The sequence below is a fragment of the Berghia stephanieae genome, chromosome 3, assembly GCF_034508935.2.
Source record: "Berghia stephanieae isolate SIO BIC M18660-M18661 chromosome 3, UCSD_Bste_1.3, whole genome shotgun sequence".
Classification (NCBI taxonomy): domain Eukaryota; kingdom Metazoa; phylum Mollusca; class Gastropoda; order Nudibranchia; family Aeolidiidae; genus Berghia; species Berghia stephanieae.
In genome coordinates, this window is record NC_088362.1 from 54,507,034 (window position 1) to 54,521,631 (window position 14,598).

General features: G+C 36.6%; 1 protein-coding gene across 4 annotated transcripts in view; it reads left to right on the forward strand.

Annotated features, from left to right (window-relative positions):
• Positions 1 to 397: 397 nt before the first annotated feature.
• The window catches only part of LOC144968023 (uncharacterized), a 42,618-nt gene continuing 28,417 nt past the window's right edge, over positions 398 to 14,598 (forward strand). For 3 of the 4 annotated variants that reach the window (XM_078905970.1, XM_078905971.1, XM_078905972.1), the window contains exons 1-7: positions 404 to 419; positions 957 to 1,065; positions 5,283 to 5,342; positions 7,405 to 8,597; positions 10,438 to 10,985; positions 12,120 to 13,584; positions 14,165 to 14,337. In XM_078905970.1, the coding sequence (XP_078762096.1) occupies positions 5,307 to 5,342; positions 7,405 to 8,597; positions 10,438 to 10,985; positions 12,120 to 13,584; positions 14,165 to 14,337 (3,415 nt within the window). In that variant the 5' untranslated portion in view covers positions 404 to 419; positions 957 to 1,065; positions 5,283 to 5,306. Of the gene's footprint in view, positions 420 to 956; positions 1,066 to 5,282; positions 5,343 to 7,404; positions 8,598 to 10,437; positions 10,986 to 12,119; positions 13,585 to 14,164; positions 14,338 to 14,598 lie in introns of all 4 variants that reach the window. The other variant, XM_078905973.1, reaches the window with a different exon arrangement.

Here is a 14,598-nt window from a genome sequence, read left to right on the forward strand (position 1 = left end):
CATCGTCATCATCATCATCATCATCATCATCATCATCATCATCATCATCATCATCATCATCCATTACCTTTATTTTCAAAGGGCATCGACCTCTAATACCTATAATAGGATGTTACTGTCTCTCCCATGTAATGTTTTCTGGCACCAAAACCAAAACTTAATTGCACCCCTAACCATTTCGTTTAAGCTGAACAGATTTATGTGCATATCTTTAAAAGCAAAATCACTCATTTCAATGTTACTTACGTTGATTAGGCCTATCATATATTTCTCAATTTATTTAAATGTTATGAAAATTAATAAAATCTAATTATGTTGGCTCTATGACTTGGCAATTGGCTCTCAGGCATTTCGCATAGCCACCTGGCAATTCTGCCTTCTCGACGAATAAAATCTCGTGAACAGAGAAGACTCGATAGGCGAGCAGGGTTGCCAGTTTGGCATTTTAAATGCCAGATTCCAAAAATCTGGCATTTTTGAAAACCGTTTGGCATTATAAAAATCATTTGGCATTTGGCATTTTCATTTGGCATTTTCTTTTCTTGTATATTATACTTCAAATGACACATTTTCTTAATTAAGTTTCATAAGAAACACGAAACAGTAAGTTTTCTTAATTGTCAATAATTATTTAACTGTTTACGTATTTACCTTTCATGTTAATGTATTTCTTTTTCATTCTTAAAATCCAACCGTGGTGTAGTGGTTTAGCACTCCACTTAGTTGTCAGTAGGTAAAAAATTACCCCAACAGGAAATTTAGTATAATTCAAAAAAAGAAAAAAAAAAGAAAGAAAACACGCAAGCCACCAGGATATGATAGTAAATTGTCTATCAAAAGTGAGTAGTTTTCTTTTGGGGGTGGGAGTCAACAGACTTTGGCATTTTTTTGAGTGTTTTGGCATTTTTTGAGTCTTCCCTGGCATTTTGTTGAAAAATAATCTGGCAACCCTGTAGGCGAGACTAAAATGGAGGAAAACGGATGAATGGTGACCAAGGAGTTCATTGCTTTATCAAACAAAATGATTCTATGAATTATTGCAACAAGCGATACCATCTTATATAGGTAGACTCCAGGGCGGAATCCTTCAATGTTTATTGTTTATGCTTTAGGCCTAAGATATAACATTCTTATCATTTCCATTTTCACTTTAATTTCTATTTAGAAATTTGCCTTTGACGAGAAGAATGAGAATTGACTTATGTCATCTGTTACTGTTTAACAACTGCTTTTTGATGTTTTCGATTTATTTGACAGAAAATTTGTATTAACATTTCATATATTTATGAACCTAGAGAGGTGTTCCTGCCCGTCGTACTTCACAAGTATTAAAAGGAAGCCATAACAAACAACCATAGCCATGGTCATAGCCATAACTAAAGTTAAAGATTTTTATAACAATTAATTTTCCAGTAATAATAAATAAATAAGGATGGAATGATTGTAAATGAATGTAACTCAAAAGTGCACATCTCATATTTACAATATAAATTTTACTAGTCTTGGCATCTGACCACTATTATATATGGGCTTGCATAATAACGTTTTTCGTTTGTTGGGGAGTATTTCCATTGGAACCGTCTCAGTCTCAGTGAACAGCAGAGAATTTTCATGATTGTGATGAGATGTTTCAAACAAGGGGCTCCCATTTAATTTTTTCTCTTGTAAACGAAATTAAACAGGAATTAAGAAAAAAATATCTAAAATTCAGTGCTGTGACTGTGATAGTTGCTAGATATGACTATTTGATTTTTGCTATTGTTGTGTGCCGAAAATCTGGATTAGAAGTTTGAGAAAAAAAGTTAATCAAATCCAAATCAATCTGAATATTGATAAGGTGTACGGGAGGGGAGGGAGGTTGTCAAATCACTGGACTGGATATTCAACTGAGGCCAGATGTCAGATGTTCCGTATATATATTATATATATATAATCGTAGTGTTTTTATGCACCTCCGTTGACGGTGTATCTTAACGGATCGTTTTTATACACCTCCGTCACGCATGCGCATTCCACCCAATTTCATTAGCGATATTGTGTTTTTTCATTTGGACATGGCGAAAGTTATATTGTGACATCTGTAGGATGTCTTTGTTAATAAATTTATATAAAATATTAATAATTTAAAAAATCGAAATATAAAACCAGAAAATAGAAGTTGCATTGAAGGTAAAGTAATGTTTTAGAAAGACCTTATTAAATGTGATGAACAGTCAGGTGGCTCCGTAGCGCAGTGGACAAGCTGTCAGACTCCAACCTTGAAAGTACCGGGTTCGATTCCCAATGTTGACTTTTTTATTTGATTTACTTTGTTTTTGTTTGCTTTTTTTCTTTCTTTTTTTTTAAAAAAACTTTTTATCATGTTTTTAAAAATCTTCGATTTTAATTTTCTAAAATTATTTATTTATTTGAGATCAGTATTTGCGTGCCATGTTTCTATATACTTTTGATTTTTTAAATTATTGTTATTATTCTTTAATTTATTATCATTGTACATCGGTAATCACTAAGCAGCGTGCTAAACTACAATCTAAAACTATTTAAACCTCATGGACGTATGCAGCAACAACTTTACCATCACCGCCGACGGAGGTGCATAAAAACGGTGCGTTTTTGTACACCTCCAACGGAGGTGTAAAAAAACGCCACCATATTAATATATATATATATATATATATATATATATATATATATATATATATATATATATATATATATATATCTCGCTCTCTCTTTTTTCTTTATCCTCTCTTCTCTCTTTCTCTCCCTCTCTCTCTCTCTCTCTCTCTTTCTCTCTCTCTCTCTCGCTCTCTCTCTCTCTCTCTCTCTCTCTCTCTCTCTCTCTCTCTCTCTCTCGTTGGACCGATACATTTTCCTCTTGTTTTGTGTGGACAAATTGCCAATTACAACTCTTATTGTCATTACACCTAAAAGGGACTCTTGGTAAGCATTGAAGTGGATTCCTGTGTTTGCGTCTGGATGGGAGTTTTAAGTGATCTCAAACTAAGATCATTGATTGCACTTGGAATCTACTTCTGTCTCCAATATGAAACAGCCCCCTTTGTCTTCTCACTTGCATTTTCACAGGTGCAATCTAAATTATCTTTTACTTTAACCTTTTTACTGGTGTTGAAATGACCTAAACATGTTGCAAGGGGTATAAAACTTTTTAAAATGCTAATTTGTGCACATAGCCAAAGTTTGGTCTTACTTTTTATCTGCGACTACTTCACTCTTTATGTTCCTTTATGAACTTTGCGTTTGAAGAAGTCAATTGCTCTGCTAGCTTTTGCAATCACTTATTTGACCACATATGTGATTTTGGATACGAATGTCTAAATACTGAATGTCACTAATGTTTCATAAGTGTAAAGATAAGATTTCCGTCGCCTGGCATTTAGATGTCATTCCCGTTGCCACTCTATGCTAGTCTGTTAATGTCTTTTGCAAGTGTTGGATTGAGCTTCAGAGCTATGTAATGCATAGCGACCAACTGTCCTGATAAACTCGGGACTGTCCCGATTTGGCAATCTTGAGAAAAAATTGGATTGTTAATGTGTAGGGAAATGACCCTTGTATGTCCCATGATTTATGCTTTTTTTGACTACCAAATTAAAACAAGGTAGAGAACAGGCTCAAAATCTGGATTATTTTATCAATCATACAGCTGTTTTGAGTCATGATGGTATTGTGGCTTGGGGTGTCCCGTTTTATCTCTTTGAAAAGTTGGGCGCTATGAGTTATGGAATATCAAACTAACATCTTCAAACAGTCGTTTGAGAAAAATTCTCCAATCACTCCAAATGTCACATAACAGGTTTCTCTAGGCTGTTCTTAAAAAATAACAAGTTGCTCCCATGAAGCCAGCATTCGAACCATTTCAGAAGGTGCTCTTTGCATCTGTTTTAACTGTTATAATCTCACGCTTATCTATCATCACAAGTGGTGGCAATATTTTGTATTCCAAATTCATGTATCATGCATTGAGTTGTGTGATGTTTACCGACTTTCAAGATTGAACCTTTACTAGATACATATTACATGTCGGCATTATGATCAGATGTTAACCTTTCACTTTTAAGATTGGTTTTTCAATTGTTTGCATAACGACCATATATGGAAAGATTATGAAGAAGGTTTTGGCTAATAAATTTTGGACTAGAGGTAAAAATGTTAAGCGTGTTTATCAGCATGTTATTCACTTACAATAACTATCAACTATCAAGATGCATTCAAAACACTTCTACACCACCGTCATTTCGACTGAGGAAGCTGCTACAACATTTTTGATGGATCAAGGCTTGTTGACAAATATCAAGACTTGTGAGCCTTGTTACAAGTGTGTTGAAACAACGAAATTGACCAGGAAAATAAACAAGACTGGAGCTGATTTTTGTAGTATGTTTCGTTGCCCGAAGAAAGATTGCTAGCTACGGTATCTGCATGTCGAGGCAACAATTAAAAAAATTTTTTTTTGAGGATAAAGATAGAAAAGCCAACTCCAAATCATCACCATCTGACATTTTTGAGCTGGTGTTTTTGTTCATATTGGACATGCCTATTCAATAAGTGGTAGATTGCACAAGACAGAGTCGCCAGGTCGTAGTCGATTGGTTCAACAAGTGTTGAGAAGTATGCTCCAGCAACCTGTCACTGAAAGGAAAGACAGTCGGCACTGCAGCAGCACCAATCCAAATGTTAATCTGGCTGAAGTCCTTGTTAGGACACCCAACATTATTAATGTGGTCGTGGACAGTCTCAAGCCTGTATAAACATAGAGAGGAAATGCCGAGGCAATAGGTCTGCTACGAGAACAGATAATGTGAGGAGGTCTGCTATGAGAACGGCACCAACTTTTCTGTTGGGTATGATTGGTGATTTGAAAGAAGCTTAGGTCTTTTTAAGATCTTTGGTGAGTTATCTTTATAATAAAAAATCCTTCATTTATGGCATTGGAGTTTTGACTTTTTACTAAAACCAATTATTAGATATTCTGTTGGAGCTCATTTTCTGCTGCAGTCGATGTGTGCTGAGGTCGTGATTATTGACGTAAACTGGAATGACTTGTCTGGAGTGATTATTACTACATTGAATTTTGCATTGATTACGATTATGCACAGTATTGTAAACTTTTTTTAACTGTTTGTACTTTCTTCTATGATGGGAGGATGGCAGCTATGCACTATTTAGATTCATTTGTTGTTAGAAAATAAGTCAATGCTTGTAAAATTATATCTTTAATTTGTTCTGATAATAATGTGCATGTATTATCTATTTCTCAGGTCTAATGTCACATTTAGCTAGCTATGTCGGCTGATCAAGAATGGAATGGTTCTGTACAGGTTAGTATTAGAGATATATTGATACTTTGTAACGTTTGCTAAAAACTTTGTTAGCGTTATTCTAACTCTAACCGTTATTGTTTTTAGACAGCCATTTTAATGATTAAATCTCACTAAATTATATCAATCAGACTATAAACTTTTAAGGTGACATATAGTTTTGTGTGTTGTTACATTATATCCATCTGATGTTGTGAGTATTTTACCATCAATATGGACAGGAGTATGCTTCAGACAATATATAATATATATATATATTATATATATATTATATATTATATATATATATATATATATATATATATATATATATTTAAAAAAAAAAAAAAATTTTTTTTAAAGGTTTGTCATTATTCTCATGAAATTCATCCAAAAAATCTTTATCAGTGTTGTATAATATCATCAGTCTTGTCAGTTTGAGATTTAATGATTTTTTTTTAGAGATTTCTGTCCATCATTTACAATGTTTATTATGTTTTGATTTTTATTATTCTGTGTGTGTAGAGAAAGGAGTGTGTGTTTGTAATCCATTTAATAAAGCAATCTACTCTCATGCTAAGGGATTTGGTTCAAATCCACATTGTCAAACATTTCTTTATTATCATTCCTCTGTATTCTTAGCAGTGATAATGCAAGTTAGATCTGGTGATAGATGGGTTTCCAGTGTAAAAACTGGCAAGTAAATGCTGCAGCTTTTTGATGCTGCAGAGATTGGGGTAACCTGAATAGTATAGACCTGTAAATTCTCAGTCAATTAATTGAAATCAGTCAATTTGTCAAATTCAAATATTTAAAAAAAGGAAAGAAAGAAAGAATTCACAAAACGTAGTTGAATGACCGTAAAGGAGTGTTCCACAGCGCTTCGCATAGCTCATGGGGGCCGTTTATATTAACGATGGATGTATTGCCAAGGCTAAGCGATGCTTTTTAGAATTGGCGTGTCTGAACACATCCCAGTGTATTTTCACATAGCCTTCGTTAAATTATTGTTTCACTTTCCAAACCTGTCGTGATCCCAAAGGTAGCCAATTTTAACTGAGCCGCCGAGTGATAAATTTCACTGTTTCATCTTAGCCAAAATTGACCACATTAACATGGGGGGTTTTAAAAGAATGAAAAAGTAAAATGCGAAAGCTGGAAGTGCGTTATGTAGACACCTTCAAATTGAAAGTTAGGATAGATTGCTACAAGCACATTTCGATTGCCTCGCGTTGTAAACAAACTGGTTGACCGTTTCTTCACTGATTGGGTACCTAATTATAAGGAACAATGGTAAGTAGCGTAATTAATTCCCGCGCAAATTAGGACGTTTTCTGACATTGTTTTTCTCAAGCGAGCTTGCGGTTTACTGTGGCGATTTACCGTTCATTTCGATTCTTTGGATTTTTCCGCTACGGCTACTATGCCTGCCGAAGTTTCTTCATTATGATGATAATTCACTTCTCCTACTTAATGATTCAGTGTATTGGCCAGAAGTCATATTTATTTGTTTTTTTTCCTTGTCATTAACTGATTGAAAATCAAGTTTGCTCATTGCTACATTATTTTAATTAATGTTCTCACATTGCCTGAGCTGTTCGTGGATCGCAATTCAGACTTGTCGAGCATCAATAAAGATGTGAGGAATAAATTCAATTGGTCATGCCACAAGAAGTTAAAGATGATAATGGTGATTATTTTTCTGACTATGTCAGAAAAATTCCAAAATTTGTGAATTCTTTCTTTGATGAAGTCATCTTTACTTATATGAATGACATGCTTATTTAGCATTCCTTCTACATCAAATCAATGGCAGTCATACTTCCAGTAAGTAATAACACCCACTATTTTAATGTATTGTATTTATCACTCTCCTCACTAATGATGCCCTTATTAAAAAAAACAAACTTGACTCTTCAGTTTGTCGAAGAGTTTCAGTCAATTTTTATAGAGCTCATTTACAGGTCTACCTTGTCTAGCCTTGTGGCTCTGTAGATCTCTTTTTCCAATGATACATTGCAAAGTATTTAGTGATGCTTAACACTCTTTTTACTTATAATTCTTATGCCAAACTTTTACCCAGACTGACTCGTGGCCGACATCCTCTCAGAGTCCAGGGATTTCTCCTCAACCGTCCCCAGACAGTCAGCTGTTAGAGGCATACAATGTGTCAGCTCCTGAGTCAACTGTTAACAGCACTAATTTGATTGAGAAGAAACTATTGCCCAATCCACAAAGTCATACATCTGTATCACCAAACTATCAGCAGAGTCCCTTTATCTCTCAGTCTCATCAGCCTCTTATAAAAGAAGAAAAGAGAAATTTATCAAATCCTGATTCTCAGCCACAATCCACTCTTGCTCAATCCTTTAATAACAATTGCTTTGTGGCATCACCTAATATAAGACATCCGCAACACACACCCATTAGTTCTCAAAGTTCACCTCCAAAGTTACCTGTTAGAACCTTCGCACGGCCACCTCAAAGTTCAAACTTTAGCCAGCCTATTCGTTCTGTTCGTCCACTTCAACGTCCATCAGCTGCTATTCGACCTAATACTGTGAATCAGAGGGCTAGAAGTCCACAAGTCAATCAACCCATAAGACCAAGGCCTCCTGTTCAGAATCCAAATAATCCACAACAAAGAGGAATCCAACATCCATACATCCAACAGCAGCAACCCCAAAACGCTATTAGGCAACAGAATGCTCAATTTGTTCAAAATCAAAATTCCCCTCTGAGACCGCCTCAACCTCAGCCTCACCAAATAAGATCTAATCCAAATCTTTCTGGCCAACCTCAAAATCAACAGTTTCCAGCCAGATCTATGTCACAAACTCCTCAAAATGTTACAAATAGTCCTCGTTTACAATCTCCCTCAGCAGGCCAGCGGCCCCGAATGGCACCTCCACCTGCTCGACCACAGGGTCCTAATATTGGAAGAGGAATTCAGTCTCAACCAAAGCCTAATACATTTGCAAGGCCTCCACAGTTCCCTAATGTTAACCAACAAGGGAATGTAAGGTTTGAGAATTCAGGTATCAGACCAAGTGGCCCTTTGGGACAGCCTGTAATACGGCATAACATGCCTGGTATGGAGATGGACCAATTTGATGAGGATGGTTTCTTTGATGGTGAAGAAGATGATATGTATCTAGATGATGAAGAGGAATTTGAAGACGCCAATGAAGGGATGTTCAATCGACAGCAGCGACTCCAAAATTTTCCACCAGGGCTTGAAGACCATCCTTCCGATGATAGTGAAGGATCAGATGAGTAAGAATTATTTTTATTTTAGTAAATGATTCTACATCCCTATCACCATTACCAGTACAATCACTATCACTACATCATCATCCCTACGACCACCACTACAGCAGCCACCACACCATCCCTACCACCACTACAACAACCATCATATCATTACTGCAACAACCACTGCAATATGATCCCTATCACCACTAACTACATCATCAATACTGCTGCTACACCAACATCACCCTTTCTACTGTCAAATCATCCCTCTCATCACCACTGCAACAACCATCGCATCATTCCTACCACCAATACAACAACCACCACCACTTCAATAACCACATCATCATCTCCACCACTGCCATTACATTCACTGCCACACCATCATTATCTCTGCCATCACTTTTACAGCCACTACTGTATCATATCTCTACCACCACTAGATTTAAGCTGTTATGTGTCTATATTCAGAAAAATTGTGGAGCGGGCACTTGTATCGATAATTATAAGAAATATAGGGTATGGAGAAGTGCCCGATGAAAACAGAATAAAGTCTTGGGGGTCATCTTCTGGCACTTCTCCATACCCTATATTTCTCATCATTATTTTTTCCAACTTGCTTTCTGTCTTTGTCTTGGAATGAGATTACTTGGTTTTGCCCTGGCCCTGGCAGAGAGCAAATGTATAGTTAGTTTTGGGAGATGATATTTTTTTCCTTGTAAATCATCTCTCCGTTATGCACCGTATTATCTTTTGTTTACAAATTATATATGATTTGTATACATTTGAGTGTATTCTTCTTAGTGGGGACCCGTGCTTGTGTCTGGATGAGATTTTTAGGCGATCTCAAACTAAGTACTTTGATAGTGTGCTCTTGGAATCTACATCTGTTTCCTATTTGAACCAATTCCCCTTCGCCTTACCTTTTCTTAGGTACCTTAATTGTAATTCTATAACTTTTTACTATCCCATTTTCTTCCTTTTTACTGGCGCTGATATGACCTTAATATGTTGCAAGCGCCGTAAGACACATAAAAACAAAAACAACAATCATCATTATTTGACTATAAGCGTGATTTAGTAAATTTTATGTCATATCAGATATTTCATTACAGCACCATGTGTCATAATGTTACAATTTTTAGATTTTCGTGTAGAAATTTAGTTCAAGAATTATTATACAAATTTCTGCCTTGTAAAGCCTTTTAAAATTAATCGGTTAAAAAAAATAAATTATGAGCCAGTAGAAAGATACTTGATTAATAAATAACAGCTTATAGGTTTAAATATTATTTTTCTTCTCCAATTATGTCAGTCATTTCCACTGCTGATTTCTTTTTTTATTTTTATTTTTTTTTCTATTTCTTAAAAGTGACATATGATTTCATCCTCCCTTGACATATCATATACATTGTATTGTTTCTGTAGAAATAACTTTTTAAAAATCGATCAAAATCTAAGGAAAAATGTAAGAGGATTTTTTCACTGTCACTCCTCCCCATTTTGGATAGGTGGTGATTTATATGATTTTAGTTGTCTGGTGATGAAGCCATGCCTAGGATAGCTTCAAATTACTTCCGTGTGAAAGACACGTGCAAGTAGTCACTTTTGTTTTACTTCATAAAGCAATGAGGTAATTTGGTTACCTGCAATTTGTGATGATCACAATTATTTCACCCTCTTGTTGCTATAATTAAATTGGGAATGAACTGTTGTTGTTGTTGTTGTTAGTAATGTATTACTTCGTTCATATTTGTTTGATCCATGAACCAAGCCAGGCTTAGAAAAATGCTTTTAATTTTAGAATTTGAAAGTGGCACTATAATTAAGAAGCTGTTACATTATCTTTTTCTTCATAAAGGGAACAAATGCTTTTGGAGGAACTCGTCCACTGTGAAAATGAGGCTAGACATGAGAATATTCGCAAGCTCCTCCTTGAAAAGGGTGTGACTGACGAAGAGATAGAAGAGTACAAGGTTAATTATATTCGGCATGATTTTGATGAGGAAGGAAATTTTTTCGATGATGACATTGATGAAGATGAGGAGGACGAGGATGATGAAGAGGAGAAAATGATTTCATCCTCCTCTATGATTATGCCAAGGAATATCAATCCAGTCAACCAGCAACAAAGACAGCAGCCGCCACAACAGCAACTTCACCAGCAACATCAGCAGCTCCCACAGTCACAGCCGCAACAGCTACATCAGCAACCACAGCAGCAGCAGCACCACCACCAACTGCAAAATCAACAATTACAACAGCAGCCTCAGCAGCACCATCCTCAACAACAACAACAAAATCAGCAGCAGAGCCACCACCATCACCAACAACAGCAACAATCACTTCAGAACAGGCCATCACAGGTTTCAAATAACCCATATCAAGCTTTGCCCCAAGAACAAATAGGTAAGTGTTTTGTGTCACTGATTTTGAAATAATATCCATTATCTTTTATTGATTTAATCTTTTATAATCTATTTATTGTAAATCATACCCAACTCCTATTGGGAACACATTGTGGCTGTTAGGTAAATATCACCAGTAGGGGGTCTTACTGCTGTAAAGTTAAATATCACCAGTAGGGGGTCTTACTACTGTAAAGGTTTAGTGTTGTCTTATGTTCCCCTCCCCCCTAAACACAATCAGGCACTATCCCCACATCAAATTCCCCCTTCTTTAAACCTTATCGGTTAATTTGATATTTTGTTTTGCCCCAGACCCTAGCTAAGATTCTTTGCCAGAAGAAGGGCAGTCAGATACAAGTCTGTGCCGGAAACTGGACCCCGCATGTCACAATTTTCTCACAAATGACTGATTTTTTTTTCTATCTTTTTAATCTGGTTCACAATCTTTACAATTCTTTCATCAGTTGTGATAATATTGCCAAAACAGATAAATTGAAATAAGTGAATGAAGAACACTTATCTTTCCCTGTTTGATCTTCTCATAATACATTCTTCTTTGTTTGATCTTCTCGTAATACATTTCATTGTGAATAGTTGTCGTTAGTTGTGCACTCATTAGTTTATCTCTTATATTTTATACAACAATATAAATATAATTTTAAAAATCCATTTATCAAAAGCAAAATGTACTTGGCCTGGTATTGGAATAAATGAATTAAAAAACATAAGATCTGATGCCCGTAACTATGATGACACCTGGTTTTGGCACAGGCTTATATACATCTGCGATTGGTGGAACTCCCCTTAGAGTAGGGGAACATTAGGTCATTAGCTGTATATCATGATGTGGGATGTGTTCACTGCCAATTACCAAGCATTGTCGAACTCTTGAAAAGAGAACAAAACCAAAAAGAAAAAAAAAAATTGAATAAACTAAAAAAAAACTTTTGTTTGTTTTAAAATGAAGAAGTCATAATTTTATTCAGTAGTTCAGATATAAATATTACACTTCTGTTTCTATCCTTATGGGTATTTTATTATGTCTTTATTACATGCATAATTGTTAATACATTTATGGTGTTGTATTATCTATTGTTATATTTTTGTTAATATTTTAAATTTTGATTTGTTACAGGCAGTCATCCTCCCCCACAGACGTCTTACCAGCCTGCATCTTTCACATCTCCTACCATGCAGCAAACAGCCCCTAGAACTGAAGTTCCAAAACCTAACATCCCAATTCGACCTGCCATTTCCTCACAGGACATTTCTATACAAAGGCAAGGACAAGCACCCTTGGCAGCCCCAAGTACACAGTACAGTGTTCCTCCACGAGCACCACAACCAATGCTCACAGGTCAACAGGCAACAACAAGAGCAACTACCACAATTAACCCTAGTCAAATCCCTCAACAGACATTGGCACCCATCAATCAGACATCATTCAGCAGTCATCAATCCCACCTTCAGGGTAACCAACAGTTAGGAGCTCCACTTCCCATTTCAGGAAATGCAGGATATCAAGTTGCTACTGTTATTCCTGGAATGCGACCCCCAGTGAGAGCCACTGGCCAAAGCCCTCCTCGTTATTCACCTGTACAATCTCATACACCCAGCAGAATGTCAATACCTCAGGGTCAGTTCAGAGCAGTTCCATTTTCAAATAGCCCACCTACTGATGCTCTCCGTGCTAGGCAGGCAGTTTTGCAAATGCAGAGAAGTTTAGATGCTGAGATCATGGCAAGGAAAAGGCCACAGCTGCAGCAAAGTGGTCCATTTTTATCTCAACAGTCAACACCTTTCGGTAACAATCAGCCCCCAAGGCATCCTCGTTTTGCTGGAGCAGCTCCTGTGAGACATAAACTTCCCCCCAGGACTCCTATTCCTCATATGCCTGGGTCTCGCCACCCAACTTCTGTTACAAACTTTAATGACCAACATGGAATGGCAGGCAACAGCCGATTCCATGGGCCGAGTCCCAGTCCTCCCCGCCCTCGACTACCCATACCACAGTCCACTCAACATGTTGTCAGCTCATCTCCTAGTTCTAATAGATTTCCTGCCCCGTCACCTTCTCAGCCACAGCCATTGCCAAATTCTAACAATTCTGCACCTCAGCAAGCAATGGTGTCTTCATCTGGAATGAGAATGCCGAGTCCTGTATCTAATAATCAAACTTCTGGGCATCCACAACACCATCAAAAACAGATGGTCCAACAACAACAGATACAAAAACAGCCACAGATACCGTCAATTAGCCAACAGCCACAACAACTTTCTCAACAACAACAACAACAACAACAACAACCACCACCACCACCACAACAACAACACCAACATCAAACACCACCACAACAACACCAACATCAAACACCAAAACAACAACACCAACATCAAACACCACCACAACAACAACCACCACCACCACCGCCACAACAGCAGCAGCAGCAGCAGCATTTGCAAATGAACCAACAGCAGCAACCACAACAGACATCTCAACATCAGCAACAAATGAATCAACAACCTCCACTTCCACCACCACCACAATTACAACATCATCAACAATCAAGTCAACAGCAAGCTCCTCAAACTAATCCCAAGTAATTACCTTTTATTTACAGTTTATCAATTCCAACAACTCTTTTAGTTTTGCTATTGTCTCTTAATTTACCACCATATATTGTAGTGTAGAGATTAATAATATTTTAAGAATTATAATTAAAAAATCTTTTTTAACCATTTCAATTAACAAGTACGTTAGCTTATATCTATCTTCCTCTTGCTATGTTGCCTCCTCCTCCCCCTTTTTCTCCAGCTGGCAGATTCTACACCAGTCTCGACCTCGCTATTTCTTCTACTTCCTCCCCCTTCCAAAAATCATATGCACTTTCCATGTGGCTTGGTGCTATTATTCTGGAATGTGACTTTTACTTTAGGTCTTGCCTGGAGTTTTTTTTTTAATTTTTTTTTTTTCCTGAGAGAGAAATAGTGAAATATATCTTTGTGGAAGAGGTTATATTTTTTTTTTGTAAATCATCTCTTCATTGTCATTTATGTATGTCAGGTTTTTAATTTTAATCCTTATTTTGAACCCTTTTGAGTACATATCAATAGGTACAAAGTAATATTAAATATATATATATATATATATCAATTCAACACTCTTTAAACACTTCACAGACCAGATTCTTTCAATTTGTTTGGTGTATCGGAAGACAAATGTATTTTGAAGGGTCGTCAACGCTTGGTACCAAACCAACTTTATAAAATAAGATCCCCAATTGACCAAACACTTGTCCTAGCCCGATGGAATGGTGAACGATTTGAAGACTTGAGTGCCCCAGAACAGAAACGTAAGTTTTTACTTCTTCTTCTTACACTCTCCGTAAGTTTTTAGAGAGCCTTCTTAAACCATTTGATAGGTAATATTGGGATAGGTTGCTCCTCATTGGACGCCCAAAAGCAAAAGAAAGGGATGCAGGCCGAAGAAGACCTGCCGAAGGACAGCAGAAGAAGAGATTAGAAGTGGAATGAGTCCATGAGGTTGTAGACTGTTATGAGATAGATACTACTGGATGTCCTTCATTGCTGCCCTACACGTCTGTGGGCATGAA